The sequence below is a fragment of the Monodon monoceros genome, unplaced genomic scaffold (genome assembly GCF_005190385.1).
Source record: "Monodon monoceros isolate NGI ecotype Baffin Bay Population unplaced genomic scaffold, NGI_Narwhal_1 Super_Scaffold_10, whole genome shotgun sequence".
In the NCBI taxonomy this organism is placed as follows: domain Eukaryota; kingdom Metazoa; phylum Chordata; class Mammalia; order Artiodactyla; family Monodontidae; genus Monodon; species Monodon monoceros.
In genome coordinates this window covers 27,134,961-27,161,278 of record NW_021703766.1, presented here as the reverse complement: position 1 = coordinate 27,161,278, position 26,318 = coordinate 27,134,961, and the positions used below count along the sequence as shown (strand labels likewise).

The following is a 26,318-nucleotide window of genomic DNA, read 5'->3' as shown; positions in this document are numbered from 1 at the left end:
ATTGGTCAACCCGGGACGGTTGCTAAAGGGATTGGCGCAGCAGCCCTTGGAGGGCGTCTCAAATTTTGAAAATGCAAACTAGGTTCGCGGAAGAGATGGAAAGGGGAGGGCAGGGAAATCTTGAGGCGGAGGCGGGATCAAGGACACGGCAGCTCGCATTGGTTCATTAGAGGCCGAGGGGCGGTGCTTGAACACTCCTTCCTCGTGATTAGTCCAATTCAGGAAAAGGGGGAGGGCACTAAGGAAAAGCGGCAGAAGCGCCTGCTTCTATTGGTCAAGCCCGGAGGGGGTTGGGGCGCTCGCGGCGGCTGATTGGTGCGAGAGGTGAGGAAGGCGAGGCTCTGAGCCGGAGGTTTTGTTGTGAGGGTCGGTTGTCAAGCAGCGGCCAATCAGGCCAGGGGATGGAGGCAAGTGGGGGTCGCGCCTGGAGCGGAGCCTCGGCCTCCAGAGCCGCAGCTGCAGGTGGAGTGGACGCGGGGCCGAGGGGGCAAGGAAGCGAGGGGAGGATGAGCCCGGGGCTGGGCTGAGCCAGCCGGGACCGGGACAGGCTGCGGCGGAGAGGGTTCTGGGCGGAGGGAGGCTGGAGCCTGTGCCTCGTAAGCTGAGAGGAGTGGGAGGATTAGGCGAGGCCGAGGGACCAGCCCCAGCTTCGGGAGGGGTGGGACCGGCGCGGAGGCCGGAGGGGAAAAACCAGGGAGGCCGGAAGCAGAGCCGGGGGTCTAGCAGGAGGAGGGGTGATGAATAGGGACACAAGAAGCAAGAGAGTGAATGAATGGGGATACTGTTAGCGCAGAGGAAAGGGGGAGACAAGAGGGTCTGGCGAGGCAGGGGCCAAGTTAGGGAGCCCAGGAGACAGGATGTGCACGCATGGGGGGACACAGGCGGCAGGGAGGAGGAGGAGTGAATGGAGGACTAGAGAGTCAGAACTGGGGAACCCAGGAGAAAGGGGAGGGCGAGGATAGGGTTCGTGGGAGAGAGGCTTGGAGGAAGGGGATAGGAGGCTCCATGAGGTCGCCTTTTAGAGTTGAAGAGTCATACCGACTCACGACCAGACTGGAGGCCTAGTTCCCAGCACTGTCCTTGGGAATTGCAGGGACCCGGTGTAGTTCCCTTGATACGAACTGGACCCCCAGGGCCCTCTTTGAGGCTCTCCCCAGAGAAGACTTCAATGCCTATCTCTAGGGTGCCTCTGATGGGCCCCTAAACTTAGCCTCTGACTCCGCCCCCTTCTCATACGTCAGACAAACAGTGACTCCCAGCAATCTATCTGAACTGCAGACATGTGGTCTTCCCCGCCCCACCGCAGCTGCTGCATTTCAGGCAGCCAGCTTCCTGGAACAGAGCCTCCTTCCATCATCCTGGCCTCTGGGAGGACCTTCTTTTTCCCTGTATTCCGAGTCACCCTGCCTGAGGTACCCCCTCTCCAGATTCTCAAACCCAGTTTGCAGCGCATCTCTTGGCTCTGGTGGCTCTGGTGGGTGTTTGTCTTTATCAAGTGGCCTTGGTCATCCAGGGAGCTGCATCTGCAGGTCTGCAAACCCAGGGACCCCCTGAGCTCCCCCTGAGTGTTTGCTAACAAGCCATCACGTCTGTTTGTGTTCCCGCCCAGTGTTGAGCTGAGATGGCTCGAGCCTGACGTTCCATGACCCAGGATCCCAACAGTCACGCACGGGCTGCTGCTGTGGATGATTTAAAACCACGAGGTGGTCCGGGGCTGGGAGACGAAGCATTCCCTCTGCCTGGATGTGTGGAAACTCCCTGCCAACTTGATTGGCGGATCTGGGGGGGGGGATCCACCCCCACCCCACAAGGAAAGCACTGTCTACTGTGGGTGGAACTTCAGGTGCCAGCCAGCTGAAGGATGGCCACCCCTGTGGTCACCAAGACGGCCTGGAAGCTACGTGAGTGGTTTTCTTTCTCACCCCGTTTACCCTGATAGCTGTTTGTTGCTGGGTGGCCCGAACCCCCAACTGTGTCTCCAGTTCTAGGCACAGGGGGAGACTCCACGCTTTAGAGTAAAGTAGACCAAGATGCAAATCATGCCTTTGGCGTTTTGTAGCTGGGTGACGTTGGCCGGGTGACTTAACCTGTCTGAGGCTTAGTTTCCTGTCTGTGCAAGGAGATAATCACGCCTCCATTCTAGAGTTGCTGTGAGATTCAAGTGAGAAAATGAACATAATGAAGCACTTAGCAGGATTTCCAGTTAGGGTGGCAGGCGGGATGGGGCAAGAAATCCTGAAAGATGTTCTTGGTGTTTTCAGACATCTCACAAGTCAAGCTCCCCCGTCAAATGAGGGCATCTTGGGCTGGGGGCTGGGGTGAGAGGATAGGCAGAGGGATGCTGATAGCCTCTGGAATGTACCTGAGCCCGGGCACCACCCACCCCCACCGTTACTCTATACTGACAGCTCTAAACTCTTTGGTCTTAGGACACCTTTATACTCTTAAAAATTATTGAGGACCCCAAAGAGTTTTTGTTTATGGGAGTCATATCTATCAATATTTACCATGTTAGAAATTAATACTGAGACATTTTAAAACACAAGAACGCAGAAACATGCCGTTAGTGATGATGTCCTCACATGTCATATATCTCCTGGAAAACTCCACCATATTCTTGTGAGCAAATGAGAGTATAAAAGCCAAATTCCATCTTAGTATTATGATAAAAGTAGTTTTGTTCTCTTGGACCCCCAGAAGGATCGTGAGGATCCCAGTGTTCTCCAGATAGTATTTTGAGACCTTTTGCTCTACACGTTGGTGCTTCTGTGGGCTGTACCCCGCCTGTAATAACTGGTTGGCATAGATCTGGTGTGTCCAAACTGGTCACCCTCTGCTATGAGCTGTCCCTGGGCTGTTTTCAGAAGCTGGGGCAAGGTTCCTTCAATTTTTTAACTGTGAGAATCTGGGCAAAACTCTTTGCTGGGCCTCAGCGTCCTCATTTGTAAATGAGAGGTTTGGGCTATTTTCAAATTGTTCCTCAGCCCTAGGGTTCTGGGAGAATCCTGTTATGGGCTCCCAAGGAGGGTATACTTTGGACAGAGTGGCTTTGCATTTATTGGAGTTATGAATGTATACCTTCAACAGCTGTTTTTCCTGAGAAACCAGGAAAGAACCAGGCACTGGGGAGACAGTGGGGGACAGAATAGACAAGGTCCCTATGCAGTGGGGCTCAGAGCCTGGGGAGAGCAACAGGCAGGAATCAGATAATCACACTGACCCATCTCTCCTTGGAACCTAATTCCAAGCTTGAACAGTTAACAGTTGTGCTTTGAATCAGTTAACTAGGTGATGAGGGGTGGGGGTAGGGGAGTGCTGTAGGCTGCCTAAACAGCATGTGCAAAGGCCCTGAGGCAGGAAGCTTGGTGCATTGGAAGGCCTCAGAAGAGGCCATGGGCTGCAGCACAGCAGTGGGGAGAATGTGGTGTCACATAGGCTGGTGAGGACATGTGTCTACAGGACCCCAGCCCTTCTGAGGTTTTGGCTTTATCTGAAGGGCAAGGCTAAGCCCTAAAGCATTCAAGTGGGAGGTGATGTGATCAGGCATGTTGGGCATCTGCTGACAATTTCATGTGCACAGCAGTTTCCATGGGTATAAACTGTTTGAGAGCCCAAGCCCAAATGACCTCTGGCTCCTTGTGGCTCTAGAGTCTGGGGAGGATCAGAACGTGCTTGGCCAGCATGAGGTCGTTGAAACCTAGTTCTTTGCGTCTTCTGTTTGGGGTGCAGGTGCTCAGTGCCTCTGGCCAGAATGCAGTGTTCCCCCAGCTCTGGCTGGGATGTGGGGTCCAGGTTGTGCCACCTGGGCTTGGGAAACTAGCATGGGCCTGTGCAACAGGGTAGAGCAGCAGCCATCAACCTGGCCTGCTGTGAGGATTTTTGTTTGTTTTTATTTGTTTGTACATTTAAATTCAGTACCCAGGCCTGGACCATTGCTGGATGCTGTCCTTCAGGCCAGAGTGGGAGCTCTTGGGCCAGTGCCCTATGCCGAGACCTATGCCTGGTGCCTGAGGTGTGCCCCCCTTTCCCCACCCCACCCCCTGGTCCCTCCAGGGGCTCCAATCAGCCCCCTGCTCAGGCTGCTTGCAGGGGAGTGGTCTGAGCCCTTCTAGAAGGGCCAACCTTGAAATTCTTCACACCCTAAAGTCTGTGGTTCTTCAGGCTGGATGCCCTGTTTCAGACACCATCTGATCAGGCTGGAGTGTGAAGACAAGAACCTTATCACTGTCCCTACCCACTGTCTCTTAGCACCCGGCCTAGAGCAGGTACCCAGGAAACATTTATATCATGCATTAATGGCTGTCTCTGGGGGCAGTAGTCCTGAGGTGCAGAGAGGGGTGGCAGTGTGCCCAGGAGGCCCAGTGCAGTGGGGGCCAGCCAGGACTTTGCCTGGGAAGGGTGAGAGCCGGGGTGGGCAGTCAGGCCTCTAGGTGGGTCACACACACAGGGCAGCGCATGTGGGTAGTGTCTTCAGGGAAGGGGAGAGGACCCCAGACTGGGGATCAAAGTGCTCAGGGGGAAGGTGGTTTGCCCTCTAGCTGGGTTGGGCTGTCAGTTTGGCCCAACAGAAGCTCTTGAACATATAAGTGTCTGTGACCAGAGCCCCAGAGCATCCAGGCATCTGTCCCTACAGTGTCCAGAGGACAGAAGGCTCCTTGGCTGAGGTGCGGACCAGAGAGAGGCCCAGCTTCCTCGAATCCAGTGGTGGGGTCCCCAAGGCCCTGGCTCAGGTTTGGGCCTGCTGGGAGCTCTCGCCCTGCTGGGGCTGGCCTAGCCGGGCCTTGAGGTGGGGTGTTGTCTGTGAGGTCGAGCCTGGTGCCCTGGGCAGCTCTGACAGCCCCTGTGAGCCACGCCACCTGGCAAGCATCCCTCCTGGGCCCAGCTTCCCAACCTTCCTGCCATCTGAAGCGGGCACCACAGAGACCCCCAGGCAGGGTGGAGGCCAGAGCAGGTGCCCAGGAGGGGCCTCTGCAGGGCAGCCGCACCGGCCTCTCCCTCAGAGTCACCCACGCCGGCCTCGCAGCTGCCTCAGGGCGTCAGCGCGTTGGGGTTTTCCCTCATCTGTGTGGGGAGACCTGTTTCTTCCCTCTGCGTTCTCAGGAGGAGCTACTCAGGCCCTGGCTCGGAGGCCTGGGCTGCCTCTTGGTTCCTTGCCCACGTTTTGTTCCCTGGAGGCCCTGGCAATGTCCTCTGAGACATATGTCTGCTGCCCCCCCCCAGTCCAAGCCAGGGGCCCTCGTGGCCGCCCACAGTGACCTTGCCTCCCGCTCTGTCTGGTCGGCCCTCATACCTAGACCCCTCAGTCGGCTGCGTCCTGCTCCCTCCTCACCCAACCCACCCTCCTGGGCCCCAGTGCCCGCTCTCCATGGCGTCTGGTCCTTGGCCTGCCAAGCAGCCGCGAGCACTCAGCCCCTCGCAGCAGCCCACAGGCATGTCCTCACTGAACCCTCAGTAGCCCAGTGAGCCAAGCACTGTTATTATCCCCATTTACCCAACGAGGAACCCAGCACTCAGAGAGGGTGAGCAACTTGTCTAAGGCCACACAGCTTGCAATAGCAGAGCTCAAACCAGAACCCAGTCCATGATTCTGAAGCTGCGGACTGAAGCCCTAGCTAAGCTCACCTGGGGTCAGCTCGTCTGTGGTTGACCTGCACAGTTCTGAAAGTGTGTTCCCCAAAGCAGGAACACCAGGCGGCGGCTGAGACGCTTAGGTAGTTACATGGGTCAATATTTTTTATTTTAATAATTGTTTTCATTTTTCTTTTTGTGTCATAGAAAAAATAGAATGAACATATCAAGCTTAAAATTTCATGCATATTATTACTTAAACGACACAGCTAAATAAAAATAGCAAGTCAGTTTTAAAAATTGAGCATAGTAAGTCAATAACAGTACCTGTGGCTATACAGAAAAAGGAAAAAAACCATGAGGCCTAAGGGAAGGATGGAAATGACTGAAGTTGAGAAATAGTCATTTCTGTCTCAGGCCCTAACTCTGCCTCGTCCCACGGCTCATGGGGGTGTCTGGGCACCAAAGGGGAGCCACAGGGGGCAGAGCCCTCCCGCTGGGCTTCAGGTGCCAGGGCTGGTGGCCGAGCAGAGCAAGGCCTAGCCCTCCTCCCTGTGGCCCGTCAGGCCCCTGACTGCCTTGTCCCTCTGCTCTTTCCTGTATAGAGGAGATCGTGGCCCATGCCAGCAACGTGTCCTCGCTGGTGCTGGGCAAAGCCTCGGGCCGGCTGCTGGCCACAGGCGGGGATGACTGCCGCGTCAACCTGTGGTCCATCAACAAGCCCAACTGCATCATGGTGAGGCTCGGCCGGCAGGTGGGACTGGGGAGAGGTGGGTGGGCAGGCCAGGGTTGGGGGCTGGGAGCGGCCAGCTTTGCAGGAACCCAGCACATCAGTGCCTTCCCCAGCTGTCTGCTCAGGAAGGCCCAGGACAACCCTGATGGCTGGGACAGTGACCCGTCCTCAGGAATGGGGGTGGGGGGGGAGGTCACCTGGCCATGGGACAGAACCCTGGGGAGCCTGCGTGAGAAGGCTGAAATAATCCCACAGACCCGAATTTGAGCCTCCCCTGCCCACTGGCCTATCCGCTTGCCTGTCAGTTACACGTGCGGCTGTTTTGATTCATTCCCCACCTCATTCCACAAAAAGGATCTGAGCGCCCCTGGTTGGAGCTGATTAGAGGACTGGTTCTTTGACAGTGTTACCAAACTTAGGTCTGGCTGCTCGCAGCTTGGAAGCCAATACTCGAGAGGCAAGTGTTTGTTGAAAGGTAAGGTTGCTTTATTCAGGAGGCCGGCAACTGGGGGGAAGGCAGACATGTATCTAATGGCCAACTCCCCCCCGTTGATTAGAGGGCAGGAACTTGTAAAGGAGAGCTTCAGGGGTGTATAGGTGCTGGGAGGGTGCCGCTGCCGAGCAGCACAGCCGGCTCTGACAGCCATCTTGAAATTGATCAGCAGCATCTTTAGTACCGGGGCCTGTTTGCTCCCATTTCTTTGAGGCCAGTTTGTGGAAGCAGCTTATGTCATGGCTATAGTCTGGTCGTCATGTAGTCAACTTCTTCACCTGGTGGGAGTTTCAGTATCTACAAAAAAGCTCAAAAGATATGGTTCAGATTATTATCCATAGCCCTTGAAGAGGAACTAAAGGTCCTTGACTTTGTGTAATGACTAAGCTATTATTATTTGGTCTTGTTTGACTGCTTTCCTTGCTGCTTCTGCATTTTCCTCACTTCTCTGATTAAATTTATTCTTTGACAGAAGTTTCTCTACAGACAGAAGGCAGGCAGAGGACATGTCAGGTGTGTCTCTACAGACACAAGGCAGGCAGAGACACAGGTGTGTCTGTCCTAGGAAGGCCCCATAGGGTCCTGCTCCATTTCAGTGGCACTCTCTCCCTGTACACAACTATATTCAACGCCAAAAACTGTTTTCCAACACAGGAAAGTGTAAAGGAGGGGAAAAAATAACAAAAATAAATCACATATAGTTTGATTATCTAAAGACCATTACACTTGGTATTTTGGTCTGTGCCCTTCTAGGTACGCATGCATGTGTGCGCAGACTTGTGCCTGTATGTACACATGCACACATGCAAACACGCCTACGTGTACACACACGGAAACGTATAACAGTATGTTTCCAGAACACTATCTTACTCTTCTGTAGCCTGTTTTTTTTTAAAAAAATAACATCGTCAGCATTTTCCTGTGTCAACAAATACCCTTTTACGATGTGATTTCTAAAAGCTTCGCAGTATTTCATCGTAGGGATGAGCTTGGCCACACTTGGCTCCCAGCGTGGAAGTCATTGCCGGTTTTTTGGCTCTGCTCAGCCGCAGTGGGGAACATCCTCCTGTCCCTAAATCTTTGAGCAGATCTGCGACCTTCGCATTGAATCTGTGGGCGTGGCATGTTTTAAAAAGCTTTCAAAACATATTGCCAAACTGCCCTCTGGAAATCAGTTTACATTCTCACCAGCAGCACAGAAGCCTGCCCTCTCCCGCCACAACCTTGCAGCACAGGGCGGTATCAGTCTTTTGACTCTTGGCCAAGTAAAGATAAAGCTAAAAAGCGGCGGGAGGTGATATTTATTTATTTACTTATTTGGTTGCATGGGGTCTTAGCTGCAGCAGTCGGGCTTCGTAGTTGCGACTCACCGGTTCCTTCGTTGCGGCACGCGGGCTCCTTAATTGCAGCTCCTTAGTGGTGGCACGCGGGCTCCTTAGTTGTGGCATGCATGTGGGATCTAGTTCCCCGACCAGGGATCAAACCCCGGCCCCCTGCACTGGGAGTGCGGGAGTGCAGAGTCTTATCCACTGCACCACCAGGGAAATCCTGGGAGGTGATATTTATTAGTAGAAACTTAATCAGCTCAGTGTTCTTGTGAGGTCCAGCGGACAGCTGAGATCTGACCCGAACCATGGCCAAGGTTAAGGACAGAACTAAAAGTGTTTTGCTTCACTTTGCTTTGCGGGTTCAAATGTGTTTCCCCTCTCTGAAATGCCAAAGTAACATACACCAATTGAAAAAGAATCAACAGAGGCTGACAAAAAATGGACATGAAGTGACCCCCATGCTCTCGCCCTCAGAACAGCACAGTGGACAGCGTGGGGTCTGGCCTCTAGACTAAGCCGCTTACACCAGGTGCCGCTCGCAGGCCCCCAGCAGGCCTCATCCCCTCACCCGCCACAGAGCAGGCCTCTCAGTGCCTCAGACTCACCAGGTTCTTTCTCACCTCAGGTGTATACACACACTACCACCTCTGCAGGCAGTCTTTGCATTTCTGTGTTTTTGACTGTGAGTGAACTTGTATAGCTCCCTGACTCACACATCCCTCCCTGGAGACAACCATGGCTCCCGATGCCTCTGTGTCCTTCCAGGATTGTTTTATACATTTGCAAGCAAATGTGTATGCCTGGTCCCCTTCCCCTTCTTAGTTTGCACAAATGCTATCGAACGACATATACTGTCCTCCACCTTTTCTCACCTAAGAGCGTCATGGAGATTAGTCTTTCTCATATTCAGAGGGTGCCTCATTCATCCTTGTGGCTGAATGCTATTCCATTGCATGGGTGGCCACAGCTTATCTAACCAGTTTCCTGTGGTGGGCATATATGTTGTTTCCAGTCTCTTGTCAGATTCACGGCAAAGAATGACCTTGGGTCTGTGTTGTTTCACGTGTGTTGCGTGTGGGGGGGGTAAGCCCCAAGGTGGAGTGGCTGGTGTGCAGGGAATGTGCATTTCTAAATGTGGATAGATTTTTGCCTAATCACCCTCCATGTAGTTTCTACCCATTTATACTTCTGCTGGTGATACTGGGGAGTCGGGCAAGCTGCTTGTAACTGTCTGGCTTTTGGGTCGTTCTGCTGAGGAGCAGTTTTCCCCTACTGTCCCCAGTTCCCATGGGAACATGGTCTTAGCAAATGCTGATGGCATCACCACTGTGCATTCGGTGGCCAGTGCTGTACGGGGAGTGACAGACACCACGGATTTCAGATTCCAGCCTCCTCTCCAGAAAGCTGGAAGTGCCAGCACCTCCCACCCCCATCCCTGGGCTCAGCCCTGCCCAGCTCTGGCCTGGTCTGAATTGGGGGGAGCCTCTGTGTCTCCCAGCAGAGTCACTCCCAGGTCCCCTGGGTTCCAGAACCCCTGCCTGAGAACATGGTTGGGTCCTGCAGAGGGGGCCGCCCCTGGGTATCCGCGCATTCCAGAGGGGCGAGGTGTGTGCCGCTGACAAGCCAGGCCTCAGTTCTGCCGTGGTTTGCCCTCCTGAGGGCTGGGCCGGGCAGAGAGTGGAGATGGGAGCACCGCCCACCTGGGCGATGCTTTGGACTTTGGACTAAAAGGTCAGCTGCCCCCCCCTCCGAGGGGCCCAGGGCCACTTCTGCAGGTGATGTTCATGTCAGGAGCACAGGGGTGATTGGTGGAGCATGACTGGGGTCTGGCCCACTTTTAGGCCCGGGAGCCGAGAGGCCTGGGGGTGGCTCGGTCTAGCACAGCATCCCTGCTTGATATGCCTCCCAGGGATCCAGATTTTAGGGCCATAGCTGGGGGTCTGTTCACGCAGAGTGCTGAAGCTGCCACCCTCTCTTCACAGAGCCTGACGGGTCACACGTCCCCAGTGGAGAGCGTACGTCTCAACACCCCTGAGGAGCTCATTGTGGCCGGTTCCCAGTCAGGCTCCATCCGCGTCTGGGACCTGGAAGCTGCCAAAAGTAGGTGTCCGCACTTGCCTTCCCCACACACACACCTGCAGTCGTGCTTGTCCTCAGCTTTGCTGTCCAGCCGCTTCCTCCAGGAAGCCTGTCCTGACTAGGTTTGGTGCTTTTCTCCTGGGGGCACTGACCAGACAGTGTGGCGACTCCCCACCCCTGTTGACCTGGCAGCAGTGACGTGCATTGCTGTCTGAGTGCTGCCACTGAGGGGGCGTTCTGTAAATGTCTGAATGACGGACAAATGTGTGCATGGGTGGGTGGGTGTCTGTGGATTCAGAACCTGGAATGACATCAAGTGCCACCAGGGACCACGCAGGACTCGTAAATGAGTGAAGGGGCTGTGTGCGGAGAACTGGGGTGTGTGCCCCGCTCCCGGGGGTCCCCACTCAGCTCCAGCTAACTGTTGCCTGCAGGAATGGGGCCTGGGCGGCCAGACTTTCTGTTTCCTTGTGCTTTGTTTGTTTTAATTTAGTTTTCATCTTTATAGAAGTTATGCATAGTCTAAAAAGGCAAATGCTGGTAGTTCACAAATGGTCACAATGGAAAGAGGAAGCCTTGCCTCACTCCAGGGGCCTCAGCCTACTGTCCTTGCGCCTGGTGAGTGCTAATCGCCTCCGCTTTTCCAAGCAATGTGGATATACTGCAGTTTCTTTTCTTTTTAAAAACACTTCATGCATTAGCTGTGCCATCCTCCTACAGAAAAGGAGAATTGAGCTCTCAGTGCTACCCCAGCTCTGTCACTGACAACATTTCCCCCCCATCCTCCCTGAATCACCTTTTAAATACTCAGTGTTTATATTATCAGGACCTATAGATATTATTCAGAGCTGCTTGTATTTCTTTTCTTTTGATAATTTTGTTTCCCTGGAATTAATAGTTGTTTTGTCTTTTTTTCATCTGCATGTTTTCTGTGTCTTTGTTACTAATCCAGCCCCAACTTACCTGCCAGAAGAGTAAGCCTCCTCCTTGAGTTTACCCCCAAACCCATCCCATCATTGAGGTGTCTCTTCCCAGAGCCTCTGTCCCCAGGTCCTAGTAGCCTGGGAGCTCCCAGGCCTGCAGCCCAGCTGCCATCCTGGGGCCCTTGTCTCCTCCCCGGGGAACTCTCTCCAACTCTGCCACACCGGATCCCACGTTGTCACTTTTCTTGGTTCCCCCACTCTTTTAGGTGCGGCACATTCTTTCATAGCTTACTGTGAAAGGGTACACTGCAAGCACAGTTTTAGAGGCTGAAAATGACTTTATTCTTTTCTTTTTTATAAATTTATTTATTTTATTTTTGGCTGCGTTGGATCTTCCTTGCTGCGTGTGGGCTTTCTCTAGTTGCGGCGAGCGAGGGCTACTCTTCGTTGCGGTGCGCAGGCTTCTCCTTGCGGTGGCTTCTCTTGTTGCAGAGCACAGGCTCTAGGCACGTGGACTTCAGTAGCTGTAGTGCGTGGGCTTCAGTAGTTGTGGCATGTGGGCTCAGTAGTTGTGGCTCACGGGCTCTAGAGCGCAGGCTTAGTAGTTGTGACGCACGGGCTTAGTTGCTCCGTGGCATGTGGGATCTTCCTGGACCAGGGCTCGAACCCATGTCCCCTGCACTGGCAGACGAATTCTTAACCACTGAGCCACCAGGGAAGTCCCTGAAAATTACTTTATTCTAAAACCACCCCCCTTTTATTTCTAAGAGTTGGAGTATAGAATTCTAGGTTGGGAATACTTTTCCCTCCGAATTGTGAAGGTGCAGCTCTGTTGCCTTTTAGGTTCCAGGGTTGCTGTGGGGAGGTCAGTGCCGTCTCATCCCAGATCCCTCTCATGGGACCTGCTTCTTTCCTCCTTCTGCCTCTCTCTCTTTACAGGTTTGTAGGATCTTCGTCCCAGTGTCCTCAGGTTTCACAGAATAGGCCTTGGTGGGCCTATCCTCATCCCTATGCTGGATCCTCACTGGGATCTTTTGGTCTATAAACTCATGCCCTCAGTTCTGGGCCAAGTGGGGAGTCCTGCCTTCCCTGGAAGGGGGGCTGCCTCTCAGCCTTGCTGGCTGTTGCTACACAGCAGTCTGGGCACAATGTTGCCAGCTGTACAGATTTTTCAAGTGAAGCTGGGAATCTGGACATTTATGTGGAATCCACCCATTTCTGAAGGTTGACAGCTAATTCAACATATTTTTCAAGGGCTTCCCTGGTGGCACAGTGGTTAAGAATCTGCCTGCCAGTGCAGGGGACACAAGTTCGAGCCCTGGTCTGGGAAGATCCCACATACCGCAGAGCAACTAAGCCCGTGCGCCACAACTACTGAGCCTGCGCTCTAGAGCCTGCGAGCCACAACTACTGAACCCGTGTGCCACAACTACTGAAGCCCGTGCGCCACAACTACTGAAGCCCGCGCACTAGAGCCCGTGCTACACAACAAGAGAAGCCACTGCAAGGAGAAGCCCATGCACCGCAACAGAGCAGCCCCCGCTCGCCACAACTAGAGAAAGTCCGCATGCAGCAGTGAAGACCCAATGCAGCCAAAAATAAATTAATTAATTAATTTTAAAAAAAAAACCATATTTTTCAGAACACTCTCCAGGCTGACACTCAGAGGTCCAAGTAAAACCTGTTTGCTCCCTGCTTTTTGCCAGCCTCTAGTCTGGACCTTCCAGCATGCCAGGCGGGAGGCCATCCCCTACCTGAAGGACAGGAGAGGAAAAGGTGACATGGATTTTGCCGAGTCTGCCTCTTCCAGAAGAGATGCCCCCCTTGCCTGGCTGAGACTTGAAGGTCATTCCAGGCCTCTACTCTGGTGCTTGCTCTACCTCTGCTGCAGGACGGCGGCCATTGGCCATGCATGCCTGGTGGCCGGGTTCATTCTGCTCTTGTATAGGTGATCCTCAAGAAATGACCTCAACCCGAGCCTCTTGGGTGGTGCTTGCCCACCCAGTGGCGGGCTGTTTAAGAAAGACAGAACCCCGGGACTTCCGTGGTGGTCCGGTGGTTAAGAATCCGCCTTCCAGTGCAGGGGACACGGGATCAATCTCTGGTCGGTCGGGTAACTAAGATCCCACATGCTGTGGGGCAACTAAGCCTGCGTGCCGCAACTTCTGAGCCCGCGCACTCTGGAGCCCACGTGCCACAGCTAGAGAGCCTGCGTGCGGCGACTAAGACCCGATGCAGCCATAAATAAATAAACAGACAGAGCCCCAGGCCCTCTTAGATAATAAACAGGGGCTGAGTGCTTAGCATCTCAGCACATGGTTAAATAAATTTATTTATTTATTTATTTTTTAAAAAGCAGAAGAAGACGACAGAGCCCCAGGCCCTCTTAGATAATGAAGAGGGGCTGCATGCTTCACATCTCAGCATGCGGTCCCACTGCCTGGCCACACACAGGACCCACAGTGCGGGGGCATCGCTGGACAAGGGGCCAGGGAGGAGCAAGCCTGGGCTGGCTGGGCTCCAGCTGAGAAAGCAGAAAGGCTCGGGCAGAAGGCGGTTCATTTCCTGGGAAGCCTCTGCCTGGACCCAGATCCCAGTGGAGGGCACCAGCCATTCACCATTCACTGAGGAGCAAGGGAAAAAGAGAAGCCAAGGGCCGTGATTTCTCAGCCATGACTTTCATGCATAAGGGAATGTGAGGAATTTCTTGAGGTGGGCAAAGAATGGAAACTGAAGACCTCTGGAATTCCTGAGCCCTGGACTCCCAGAGCTGGCTGCTCTACAAGGAGCTTGTTACACAGCCCAGACCCCACTCCCGGAGAGCCTGACTCAGTAGTGGGATGGGCCCAGACTCTGGCTTTCTTAAGCTTCTAGGTGGTTCTGATGCAAAGCCAGGTTGGCACTGTCTCCTTATACGACAGATGGACAAACTGAGGCTCAGGGAGGGCCCTGAACTTGATAAAGACTCTGTGGCTGGGGGTGGCGGAATCTGGGACTCAAATCCTGGTGTCAAGACTCCCATCCCAGTGTTGTCCGCCCTGCCATTTGTGGGGGGTTCAGCAATGGAAGAGAAACTTGCCCATAGCATCCTCGGCAGGAAGAGCTAAGACCTCAGGCCCACCTCCACCCCCAACCCACCACAGTGTGAATGGAAATGATACAGAGGCAAACTGGCACCCCACATGCAGGAAGTGGTTCTTAAAGGGCTGCCTTACTGTCACATCAGTTGCCCATCACTGGAGGGTTCACCTACTCGGCTGGAAGGGTTTAGAGATTCCCATGTGGGGCAGACAGACCCCGGAGACCCCTCCACTCTGCAGCTCCTGGATCCTGCGACCAAGTCCGGCCTCAGGAGGCCTACCGAGAGCCCTCCTGGGACAGAAGACCAAGGACAGAAATCACGCCGGAAGAATGTGTTCCTGCCTGCTTTCCACAGAGCAGCCAGAGGGCGAGGGTGGCTCAGCTCAGGATCCCACAGGAAGGCATGCTTCATGAATGTGAACCTGCCACATCCTCTCAGGGCGGGCCAGGATTTTGGAAGCCTGGCTTGTGGGATGCAAAGCAGGTGGGCTGGCGGGGGTGGTGTGGACTGGGGCAGGAGCCGGACGAGTCCTTCCTCCAGGGCCTGGACTGGGCAGCATGTGCCCGAAGTCCCCTTGGCCAGCCAGGCAATGCTGAGCCCCCGAGACAACCACAGAGAGTGAGGAGGGCAGCTGCTTAGGTTTTGGTGCGGTTGCATCTTGTCCTTAAAGCATTACATCTGGGGTCTGCTTGAACACCTCCTCCAACAGACAGCTCACCACCTCACAAGCCAGCCTGCTTCACCTTGGCGCAAACCTAAGGATGGCTGGACTGCCACACCCCTTGGCACCAGCACTCCTGGGGTGGACGGTTTCATTCAAACAGCGGAATTATAAATCTTATAAAAAGCAAGACACATGACTCCAGAGAGAAGAGGCAAACTTGAGTGGTACCGGAGAACACGCTGAGACAGAAACGCAAGGTTTGCCTGCAGCCTCCCTCATCTGCCACCCACTAACATCCTGTTCAACGACCACCGCCTCCAAAAAGCCCCCCTGGATTTCTCTTTTCAACCTAGCAGCTTCTCCTCCAGCTTGGACCTCTCCTGCATCTCTCTCCTTGCACTGTCTCGGGTGTGGTGGGATGCCTGGCAGACCATAAGCTCCACGTCCACATCCACAGGGCCTGAGCCAAGTACAGTAGTTACCTGGCTCTGCTGACTCTGGGGCTTCACTCTCATGAGAGCATGCTGGGACAAGCCCAGAGGTGCAAGCTGCGGGGAGCTTGCAGGGAGTTTTCTGAGGGCTCGGTTAATGGCAGAAATGGCTGGCATCTCTTGAGAGGAAAATAGGAAAGTTAGTTGTTAGGGTGGTAGGACTCTGGTTGATTTTTCTCCTTGTTTTGAAAGTGTGTGATACTGTTGTGTTTTTCTGTGCAGTCAGTATGAAAGCACACACACAAACGAACACAACACCCCTCGCTCCACCAGCCATCCTGTTTGCCTCTCACGCCACTGTCTCTGCTCTCTTCCTTGTTAGTCCTTCGCACACTTATGGGACACAAAGCCAACATCTGCAGCCTGGATTTCCACCCGTATGGCGAGTTTGTGGCCTCGGGCTCCCAGGACACGAACATCAAGGTGAGCCACCACTCTGCACCCTGGCTCTCCCACTGGGCCAAGCAGCGGGACTGGGACAGTGTGTCCCGTCTGGGGTCGAGGGGTGGGCTTCGGCTCTTCGGCGGACATCTTCCCCCTGTGTGGCAGCATCCATGCCCTCCCAGGGCAGCGATGTGGAAGCGTTTGCCAGACATTTCTGCTCGGGATGCCCAGCTTTAGTGAGCGGTTTCCAGACCCCTGTCACTTGGAGGTGTAATGACCTGGAGGTGCCCAGAGCCCCTCTCTGCTCATGGCCACATGTTGCCCTCCGACCCAGGCTCCAGGACTTAGCTTGGCTAGGCCTCCCCAGCCCAGCCCACCTTGGTTGTGACCTGTCCTGACCCTGCCCCCCTCTGCTCCTCTCCTCACAGCTCTGGGACATCAGGAGGAAAGGCTGTGTGTTCCGATACAGGGTAAGCAAGGCACCCTCTGTCCGTCATTCCACAAGCACCTTGCAGGCGCGGAGCATGGGGTGGTGCCCAGACCCTGGCAGGGGCTGGAGGAGACTGTTGTCCAACCTGGGTGAGAACGTGAGAAGCTAGAGTCCAGGTGAGAAACATGCATCTGGAGCAGAGCAGGAGTGCGGTGGGTGGTCCACCTGGACCCCCCGGCTTTCCGTGACTCCCCGCAGAGCTGTGTTTACCAAACTGTGCTCCACGGTTTGCAGGCCGCTAACAGGAGTCATTAAGTGAAGGGGGTTCCTGTTCATATGAGTTTGGAAGGACTGGGTTTAATAATTATTTTGGGGGGTTTCTAGACCCTTTGACATTAAGAGGAGGCATTTAACTCTCCAAAAAGAGACACAAGACACATTGCTTCCCAAACTGTCAGACCACACCGTGTTATTTCCTGGAGCGTCCTGCAGGACTGGGGGTCCGTGACCGCATGTGGAGAAGCGTCCCTCTGTGACATCTCCCACATGTGGCTGTCAGTCCCCTCCTTGCCTGCTCCCAGGAAGCACTGCTTATGGAGGGCAGGGAGGAGTGGGTGGTGGGGAGAGAAGTCCGCTGGGCCCAGGCCCCTCGGGTGCTCACGCTCTGTCCTCCCCTCAGGGGCACAGCCAGGCCGTGCGGTGTCTCCGGTTCAGCCCCGACGGGAAGTGGCTGGCATCGGCCGCAGATGACCACACGGTGAAGGTAGCTCCCGGCCTGACCCGGGCCCAGGGCTGGGGACTGGGGTCTGCTGATCACACTCAGGTTGGGTCCTCACCTCCCTCCTGATCAGGCTCGCACATCCCGAGCCTGTCCAGAGTGGGAGGTGGTTCGTGGATAAAGAGCTCGGGCTGGATTGGAGGGCGAGCGGGCAGCTGAGGGCTGGGCTGGCCCTGACCTCCACCCTGGCCCCAGCTCTGGGATCTGACTGCTGGCAAAATGATGGCCGAGTTCCCCGGCCACACGGGGCCTGTCAACGTGGTGGAGTTTCACCCCAACGAGTACCTCCTGGCTTCTGGCAGCTCTGACAGGTGAGGAGGAGCAGGGCTCGTCGCCCGTGACTGCTGTCCCTCACGTCCCTGTCCTCTGGCATATGTCTGTCCCCAGTCTGGTTTTGTGTCCCAGGGTGTCATATGATCCCAGGTAGGCTGAATTAACTGTCAGCCAAGCTGGGATGGGACCCGGGTCACATCTCTCTCCCAACTCTGGCCCCAGTGTCCTGGGACTTCATGGTATGTCTGGATCCGGCCCCAGTGTCCTGGGACTTGATTGCGTGTCTGGATCCAAGGCCCATATTCACCTCCCAGGTGCCGAGTCCCCTCCCGCTGCCTGTGCAGGGCCAGCCTATGGCCCCAGGCATTGCTCTGAATGGCCGTGACCTGGGGCGGCAGGTGTCTGGAGAGAAGTGGGCTCCCCCGGCCACTGGCCTGTGTGGAGGCCAACACGTGGCACTGGCTTCCCAGCACAGCCTGGCTTCCTTTGCAGGACCATCCGTTTCTGGGATCTGGAGAAATTCCAGGTGGTGAGCTGTATCGAAGGGGAGCCAGGGCCTGTCAGGTAGGTGGGCGGCTGGGCAGTGGGCCAGGGCCCTCCTCCCGGGCAGTGGGGTGTGGCTGCAGGTGGACCTTTCCCATCTCCGCTTCCGCTCCCTCCCGTCCTGGGCTCCCCGCAGCCTCTCCGGTGTCTCCTGACCCACGGCCCACTCTCGCCTGGCCCAGGAGCGTCCTCTTCAACCCCGATGGCTGCTGCCTGTATAGTGGCTGCCAGGACTCACTGCGCGTCTACGGCTGGGAGCCCGAGCGCTGCTTTGACGTGGTCCTCGTCAACTGGGGCAAGGTGGCCGACCTGGCCATCTGCAATGACCAGCTGGTGAGAGAGCCACCGCCCACCGTGCACCCTTCCGCTGGGCCGCTCGCCTGCCTCCCCCTCAGGCCCCCAACTCCCACCCAGCCCCGGGGGGTCCTGCCCACCCCCCACCCCGTCCCCCGTCCCCCAGCACCACCGCGAAGGGTCCCGCCCCAGCTCTGCCGCTTCCCGCAGATAGGCGTGGCCTTCTCCCAGAGCAGCGTCTCCTCTTACGTGGTGGACCTGACGCGGGTCACCAGGACGGGCACGGTAGCCCCGGACCCCATGCAGGACAGCCAGCCCCCGGCACAGCAGCCGCCAAACCCCAGCGCCCCGCTTCGGCGCATCTACGAGCGGCCCAGCGCCACCGGCAGTGAGCCTCAGAGGTGAGGTGCTCGGGGCCCCGGAGGGCGCTGGGGGGCGCAGGAGGCGGGCCCACAGCCCCTGCCTCACTGGGGCCCCCGCCTCCTTTCTGCCTGGCCTGCTCCCCAGGGTGAAGCAGAACTCAGAGAGCGAGCGCCGCAGCCCCAGCAGCGAGGATGACCGGGATGAGCGGGAGTCTCGGGCGGAGATCCAGAACGCCGAGGACTACAACGAGATCTTCCAGCCCAAGAACAGCATCAGTGAGGCCTGGGCCCTCCCCTCCGAGCCCCAGTGTTCCCCTCTGTGAAAGGGAGGCAGATGGTCCTTTCTGGGGATGGCGTCCATGTTGCTGCACTCCCTTAGCTTAATTCCTAACCCATGTCTGGGCCCGGGCTCTGTTCCCAGGTCCTCTAGGCCCCAGCAGAGGCCCAGCAGCCGCTCAGTGCTCGGCCTGCCCCAAGCAAAGGAAGGCCCAGTGGGGCAAGGGGCCGGGAAGCGGCAAGCCTGAGGGTTCAGGGCCCGGGAACGGGTCAGTCTGCAGCTGTGCGCGCGCCTGGGAACCACCTTGCATCTGCCGCATCCTGACGGGCCCAGGGTCCCCGGCTGGCCGGGCCCTGAGGGCTCAGACAGCAGTCCTGGGCTGACCCACATGAGTCCCCAACCCCCTCTACCTCCGCAGGTCGGACGCCACCCCGAAGAAGTGAGCCCTTCCCAGCACCCCCGGAGGATGGTGAGTCGGGGGGCAGAGCCTGGCCTCCCAGGGTCCCCAGCTCCCTAGTCCTCCCCTTCCACAGCACAGTTTCCAGCCTCTCTCCCACTGGGTCTTTTCCCTCCACTCGCCCCAAAGCACCTGCTGTGTGCCAGGCCCTGGTGATTGAGCGTGAAAAGGCAGGCAGGTGCCCCCGTCAGGAGCCCACACCCAGTGAGGAAGGTGAACGGTAGGCAGCCACAGGGTAGGAAGGAGCCGGGAGTGGTGAGAGGCTCTGGGGCCCGTGTAGATGGGGGGCCGTGAGGCTCTGAGGAGGCGGCACATCAGGCAGGCCTGGGGGCCAGGTGAGGAGACAAGGAGGGAAGAGCCTCAGGTGGGAGAGAGCCGAGAGGACAGCGGGGGCTTGGGGTCCGGGAGCAGGAGGCCAGGCCCTGCAGGCCCTGGGTTGGGGGCTTGGGGTTTTGCTGCTGGAGGGTTTAAGAAGGGAGAAAACCTGATCTGCTCACTTACGATTGGAGACGGTGGCAGGGCGGGGCACCCTCATCCTCCAGCCCATCCCTCCCTCCCCTGCTTTCTCCTCAAGGGGCCATCTTCTCGTGCCCCTCGGGCTGGGTTCCTGAAGGGCCTCTCTCTCTCCCGCGCTCCCACTCACCATCCACTATCCACTCACCGCCCCCCTCCCAAAAACACTCCTTTCCTAGTGAGGCGACAGGAGCGCCACTCCCTGGAGCTCCCTGGGTCCTGTCCACACATAGTGCTTGGCGCCTGCTTTCTACCAGCCCTGTGGCTGAGTGGGTGGTAAGGGAGGGGACAGGCCCATCTCCGGCCCCCAGGCCTCCCGTTAGAGGTGCCACCCACAGCCCCAGCCCAAGCCCTGCCTTCTGCCCGCCCGTCCCTTCTCCTGGCCTGACCTGACCCACTGATCTTTTCCTTCCGCCTCCAGACATGGCCACAGCCAAGGAGGCAGCAAAGCCCAGCCCAGCCATGGACGTGCAGTTCCCGGTGCCAAAAGTATGTCCAGGTGGAGCGGGCAAGGTGTGGGGATCAGAGAGGGGCCGGAGTCCTGAATCGGCGCTGGGGCGGCCCTTGCCGGGGAGGGGGGCTGAGAGGGAGGGAGGGAGAAGAGGCCTTGGGCTGGCCACCTGCTGAGCCCCAGACCCCTCCAGCTCGAGGTCCTGTCCCGGCCCCCAGTCGTCACTTCCACCCCTGCACCCAAGGCTGAGTCTGCCATCATCCCTGCCACCCGGAACGAGCCCATCGGACTGAAGGCCTCTGACTTCCTGCCTGTGAGTGGGGGGCCCAGGCTGAGGGCGGGTGGAGGCCCGTGGGGTGAGGACAGAACTTGGCTGCCAGCATCAGGGCACCCGTCCCATGCAGGCCGTGAAGATCCCCCAGCAGGCGGAGCTGGTCGATGAGGATGCCATGTCACAGATCCGCAAAGGCCATGACACCATGTGTGTCGTGCTCACCAGCCGCCACAAGAACCTGGACACCGTGCGGGCCGTGTGGACCACGGGTGACATCAAGGCAAGTGCCACCTCTGCCCGGGTTTGGGGTTGAGAAGAGGGCCGCCCGAGGGGCACAGGGGGAGCTAGGCGGCCCCTGTCACCACGCCGAGCAGTCTTACGAACAGCCCGCAGTAAATCCCATCATCACGCCACACCCAGGCAGGGCCACTCAGTCCCCGGTCCCCTCTGACGGGTGCTCTGTTTCCACAGACGTCGGTGGACTCGGCCGTGGCCATCAATGACCTGTCCGTGGTCGTGGACCTCCTTAACATTGTCAACCAGAAAGCGTAAGTGGCTGTGGCGGGGGGGGGGGGGGGGGGGGGGTGGGAGAAGTGGGCAGGGCCGGGCACTGAGGGCACGTGTCCCTGGCCTTCTCCCCAGCTCCCTGTGGAAGCTGGACCTATGCACCACCGTCCTGCCACAGATCGAGAAGCTTCTGCAGAGCAAGTATGAGAGGTACGGGTGGGGAAGCCACACCTGCCTCCCAGCAGGGAGGGAGCATGGGGAAGACCCCCAGGGCCGGTGGCCGTGCAGCATTGCTGGGCCCTCCAAATTTGAGAGGACAGAGTAAAAACGAGCCCATGCTGCCTCTCTGATCCTGTTTCTGCCCCCTTTGTCTCTGTGTACCTTGCTCTCTGTCTATTTGTGACTCCATCTATCCCCCTGCCTCTGAAGCTATGTCCAGACGGGCTGCACCTCTCTGAAGCTGATCCTGCAGCGGTTTCTGCCCCTGATCACAGACATGCTGGCGGCCCCGCCCACCGTGGGTGTGGACATCAGCCGGGAGGAGAGGTGAGGAGCCAGCGGCGTGTGTGGCAGGGGTGCCACGTCAATCGAGAGCACAGGCCTGGGGGCCCAGCCTGCTTGTTGGTGGCCCTGCTGAAACAGCTTATAGAGGTCATTGTGCCTGAGACGGTGGCTCAGGGCACGGGGTAGGGTTGCCAGAGCCTTGGTTCCCCCATGGCCTGGCTCTGCCCTGGCCCAGCCTCAGTGGGTCCTGCACTCCGGGCCTCAGCCTTCCTCCGGGAGGAGGGCCGGAGCGATTCGTACAGGAAAGGCTCTGGGATGGGGTGGGGGTAACGGCGACCGTGCCGGCCAGCCACCTTAAGCGTGGCCCCTCTGCCCGCAGGCTGCACAAGTGCCGGGTCTGCTACAAGCAGCTCAGGAGCATCAGTGGCCTCGTCAAGAGCAAGTCAGGCTTGAGCGGCCGCCACGGCAGTGCCTTCCGCGAGCTGCACCTGCTCATGGCCAGTTTGGACTGAGGAGCCCAGAGGGTGGTGGCACCCTCAGGCCTGGCCTCGGCCCCCCACTCCTGTTCCCTGTGCGCTCACCAGCCCATGAGCCTCTGCCCCGGCCCCCACTGCTGCCCTGCTGTCATCCTAGAGGCGGTGGCGCTGGCCCATTGGCCACCTCCGCAGCCCTAAACTCTGACAACTTCTCTCCAGCAACAGCTGCCCAGCTTTGTCCGACTCCTGCTTCCTGGGGCAGCGAACCGAGCCCTGGGGCTGCTGCTGTAATTTATAAAGTGAATTTTATTAAATTTGTAACTATTCCCTGCTTTCCTTGCTGGGAGGTGCAGCCTCTGGCCACAAGGCTCTCCTGGGCCCCATATTGCCTGCGTGGCTCTTCAGAGATGAGACCACTCCTCCAAGACCCAGAGGCGGTGCACCAGGCAGCGTGGCCAGCAGGGGGCAGCAGAGCGATGGGCCGGCGGGAAGGGGTAAGTTCAGACTTGTTCTGGGGAGAAGAGGGACCCAGCAACTCCCCCTTTCACGGCTAGGAGAAACAGGTGAGGAGTGGGCTTATCACCTCATCCCCTCTTGTCTCAGCCACACTCCCACCGTCCCGTGGATGCCTCCAGGGCCAGCAGGTGTACACTGCAGGGGGCCAGGACCCCAGCCTTGCAGGCATGGCCACCACTAGGCTGACCCAGGGCCCACCACCCTCCCCCATCCCTCCAGGAGGCCTCCAGGGATAGGACCGGAAGGGCAGCTGCCCCATCCTCCAAACAGCTTTCACTCCCTGCAGGAGCCCCCAGTGCTGGCTGGCCGGAACCGCTCCCCTGACCCAGTGGTCGTCCCTTACGCTCCTGAGGCAGGTTCCACCCCAGTTTGGTGGGAGGGCCTCACTGAGCCCTGCCCATGTTTTCCCAAGGTTGGGACCGGGTGCAGGCCAGCACAACCCCCGTGGTGGGGAGCAGCGGGGGTGGCGCTGCCCTGGTGGGTGGGGTGCTGTCGGCAGAGGGAGGAGGGGTGCAGCACTTACCTGTGGCCAGTTCACTTAAGGGGGCAAGGCCAGGGCAGGCGGTGGAGTGGGGCCCACTCCGGCTGGGTTTTTGGCAAGCCTTTGGAGAGCTTGAGTTTCCCATCTATAAGATGGAGGTGACAGCACTGTTGGATGGGTCACAGTCATGATAAGGGTGGGGGGAGGTGGCCCCTCCTAGTCAGGAATGTTCAGAAAAACATGATCCTGACTTGGTGACCAGCCAGCAGTGGGGAGCCAATGGCACGTGCCAGTGCCCTGCTTGCCCCCTGCGACCTGGCCAGGGGTTCACGAGACCAACTCTTCCAGACAATGCTTGTGTAAAAAGGTTATTTTAATAAGTAAAAATGGCTAAGCTTCCAAAAGTTCTTAAATAGGATTTCAGAGGGAGGAAAATGTCAAGAGGCCAGTGGGCAAGGCGATAGCCTGGTGCCAGGCACATGAGGGGGAGCAGCAAGATCCCCACCCACTGGCCTCCTGCCGGCCATAAATACAGCCCGGCCCGCGGCGGCAAGGGCCGTGCTCCTGTGTACACCTAGGAACACTATATACACGCCCAGTGAGACACTCTCCTCCCTGGGAGCCAGGGAAGAGTGGGGCAGGGCTGCCCACCAACCGCCCAGTTCCCACTGTTCCTGTGCCTTCTGGGGGCTCCTCAGCCCACCCACTAGGGAGGGGCCCTGCAGGCTGGGGAGGGCTGGGCCAGCCCATGCCACCTGCGCCCAGAGCCACAGCCGAGACACCATTTCCTTCTGAGCGTGTTTCTTATCTCTGAGGGGAGACGGGCGAACGAGGAGCCTCCACTCTGGCCTCTGCCTTGTGGGCTCCAGGCGCTGCAGCAGGAACAGGCCAGGCAGGCGTCAGGACCCGGTCCCTCGTCTGGCAGAGTGGGCAGGTCCATCACACAGGCAACGGCCTCGACTTCCCTGCAGGAGGGGGAGGGTTCGTCAGCACCAGGATTGTCAGCCTCTGTCCCAGAGCAGGAGGGAGCTGCAGAAGCACACAGGCAGCAGGCAGCGGACCCCAGACCCCGCCCTGAGCAGCCAGCTTCCCGGCACAGCCCTGCAACCCGAGGCGGCCAGGCGGCTGGGCGGGCAGCCCTGGGCTGCGGGCCCGACACTCACCTGGAGACTTTGCAGCCCCAGCCGTCAGGCTGAAATCAAAGCAACAGGTATCTCACCGGTGGGCCCGCCTTGGGCCAGAACCCCCCGGGACCCTGCTGCCCCCCTCTCCCTTTAGACTCAAACACTCACCAGGCCCTTCTGTGAGTGGGCCAAGCTGGAGGCTGGAGCCCCGTATTCTAGTCCTGTGGCCTGGCTCACTCCTCATCTGGGACAGGTGAGCCTTGTCCTTTCTACCCTCCGGGAGCCAAGGCCTGCCTTGGACGGTGTATCATGCATGAGCCCAACCAGCCCAGCCTCAGAGGATCAGAGGATTGTGTCCTGGGCCTCATGTCAGCAGCCCTGCTGGGAGCCCGGAGGGCTGGACCCAGCACTATGTGCCCTGGCTACTTCCCAGGGCCAGGGAAGGTTGTGAAACAGGTTCTGGAGAAGTTTTATAAACTTAAAAAAAAAGGAAAGAAAAGAAAAAGCCCATTCAGATAAGGGCAGCCTGGCCCACTCCCTAAAGACTCACCCGAGGGCTGCAGCTTCCTCCTGATGGACCCTGGGCGGCTAGTGGTCCCAGAGCCAGGGGCCGAGTGGGCTCGTGCTGAGGGCTGTGGCGTCTGGCAAGCTGGCTCCCACTGTGGGCAGAGAAGGGCAGGTGGGCGGGGCCTGCTGCCCTGGGTCTGCCCCTACCCCACACGTTTCCCCTCCCCAGCCACCTGAAACCGTTCCCTCATCTGCAAGATGGACATGATGATGGCACAATAACCACGGGGGGTGAGGGGGTGAGACAGCATCCGTAAAGAAGTGAGCTAGTTACTACTGAGCGCCTGTGTGCCAGCCTGCACCCGCCCCCGCCCCACCTCCGACCAGCTGATGACCCCCACAGGTACCTCTGAGGCCGGGAAAGAACACTCGGACTAAAGAGGCTACTGGGTTTGGGTTCAAGTTCTGGCTCCCCCCCCCTCTGGTATCTTCCCCTCCTCCACCATTCCACACTGTCCTCCCCTCCAAACCCTCCCTCCTGCCCATGACCGGGATGTCTATGACCCAGTACTGGCCTGAGGCAGGCCTGTGGTGGTCCCCGTACCTCTAGATGCTCCTGGCTGGACCAGGACACGAGCTCTGCCCTGCGGGACCCGGGGCCTAGCTCCACGGAGCGCACCCTCTCAGCAAACTTGAGGGAATAGAGCGTCTCACTGGTGTTCTTCTCCACGGGGGACACCTAGGGGACACGAGAGCTCACTCCCCACCCAGCTGGCCAGCTGCCCTCGCAGAACTGGAAGGAGCACCAAAGGGAGCCCACAACCAGGGGACTCTAGAAGGCTCCCTAGACAAGACTGAGAGGGAGGGCAGGAGGGCAACCAAGGTGGCAGAAACGGAGGAACTTGCCAGGCACACGGTGCACGTGGCCAGGTCTGTGGGGAGGCTGCGGGGGACGGGAGCCACGTGTCACTGACTTCGGAGCGGCTGATGACAGGAGGCTCTTCCCTGCACAGCCTGGGAGGGTACCTGGGCCGCAGGGGAAGGTGGGGGGGGGTCCCTGTTCTTGGAGCTGGTTAAGCCCCTACACGCTAATGGTCACGCCATCCGACCCGCCTGGGGCCCTCACCTGCACCACCATGAGGGTCTTGCTGTCCCCGCTGAGCGAGTCCTGCAGCAGGTAGGTGAGCTTGGAGTTGCGGAAGGGCACGTGGCCCTGGCGGGAACGCAGGGCAGCAATGACGTCCCCCAGGGCCGACAGTGACTTGTTGATGTGCTGTGCCTCCCGCAGGCGGCTGCCCTCAGCCCCCGACTTGCCCACGCGCTCTGAGCCGGCCAAGTCCACCAGGTTCAGCTTCCCTGCGGGGAGGGTGCTGGGCAGGTCAAGGCTGCCCCGGGAAAGGCCGGGGGGTGGGGCGGGGGGGACGGGGGTGGCTCAGGCCAGGTGGCTGGGGCCCTCACTCACCCGTGGTGCGGAGACCGGTGCTGCCGTCCACGCCGTGCACCGTCACAATGAGCAGGGCATGCGAGCGCGAGCTGTGCTCGTTCAGGTTGGTGAACTCCGTGGTGCGGTTGGTGTGGCCGAACTCGAACACCTGGGGCCCGGGGAGGGCAGAGTGAGGCACGGGGTTTGGAGTGGGGTCTTCAGGATCAACCGTCCTCGAGTACCCCTGTGAGGGGGCGGCACCCTTTGCCTCGTCCAGGGGAGGAAACAGGCTCAGAGAGGCCTGGGGACCTGGCAGAACCTGCATCCGACCCCCATTCTGTCCTCCGGGGCAGCTCTGCTGTGGGCAGGGTCTCCCCAGCCTT

The 26,318-nt window shown here is 58.1% G+C and overlaps 2 protein-coding genes across 16 annotated transcripts in view; one reads left to right on the top strand and one right to left on the bottom strand.

The window, feature by feature from the left end:
• The first annotated feature begins 373 nt into the window (after positions 1–373).
• Positions 374–22,210, top strand: KATNB1 (katanin regulatory subunit B1). Of its 2 annotated transcripts, none has more exons than XM_029241039.1 (20): positions 374–462; positions 1,610–1,901; positions 6,174–6,304; positions 10,105–10,222; positions 15,684–15,784; positions 16,174–16,215; positions 16,855–16,938; positions 17,149–17,264; positions 17,719–17,790; positions 17,952–18,102; positions 18,274–18,464; positions 18,571–18,701; positions 19,121–19,171; positions 20,094–20,161; positions 20,317–20,436; positions 20,528–20,677; positions 20,869–20,945; positions 21,040–21,114; positions 21,334–21,450; positions 21,788–22,210. In XM_029241039.1, exons 2-20 carry the CDS (start codon positions 1,862–1,864, stop codon positions 21,918–21,920), a joined length of 1,968 nt encoding a protein of 655 aa, XP_029096872.1. In that variant the 5' UTR covers positions 374–462; positions 1,610–1,861; the 3' UTR covers positions 21,921–22,210. The 2 variants fall into 2 exon arrangements, with proteins under 2 accessions (XP_029096872.1, XP_029096882.1); XM_029241049.1 differs by lacking the exon at positions 374–462 and adding an exon at positions 1,333–1,412.
• Positions 22,211–23,239: 1,029 nt separating this feature from the next.
• The window catches only part of KIFC3 (kinesin family member C3), a 66,652-nt gene continuing 63,573 nt past the window's right edge, over positions 23,240–26,318 (bottom strand). For 9 of the 14 annotated variants that reach the window (XR_003796414.1, XR_003796415.1, XR_003796413.1 and 6 more), the window contains 6 exons: positions 25,975–26,104; positions 25,639–25,868; positions 25,117–25,251; positions 24,174–24,664; positions 24,045–24,073; positions 23,240–23,846 (listed from right to left, as the gene is read on the bottom strand). Coding sequence is in view for 5 of the 14 variants with exons in the window: in XM_029240977.1 (XP_029096810.1) it covers positions 24,069–24,073; positions 24,556–24,664; positions 25,117–25,251; positions 25,639–25,868; positions 25,975–26,104 (609 nt within the window). In the remaining 9 variants the exon portion in view is untranslated. The remainder of the gene's footprint in view (positions 23,847–24,044; positions 24,074–24,173; positions 24,665–25,116; positions 25,252–25,638; positions 25,869–25,974; positions 26,105–26,318) is intronic. The other 5 variants (XM_029240977.1, XM_029240989.1, XM_029241002.1 and 2 more) reach the window with 1 other exon arrangement.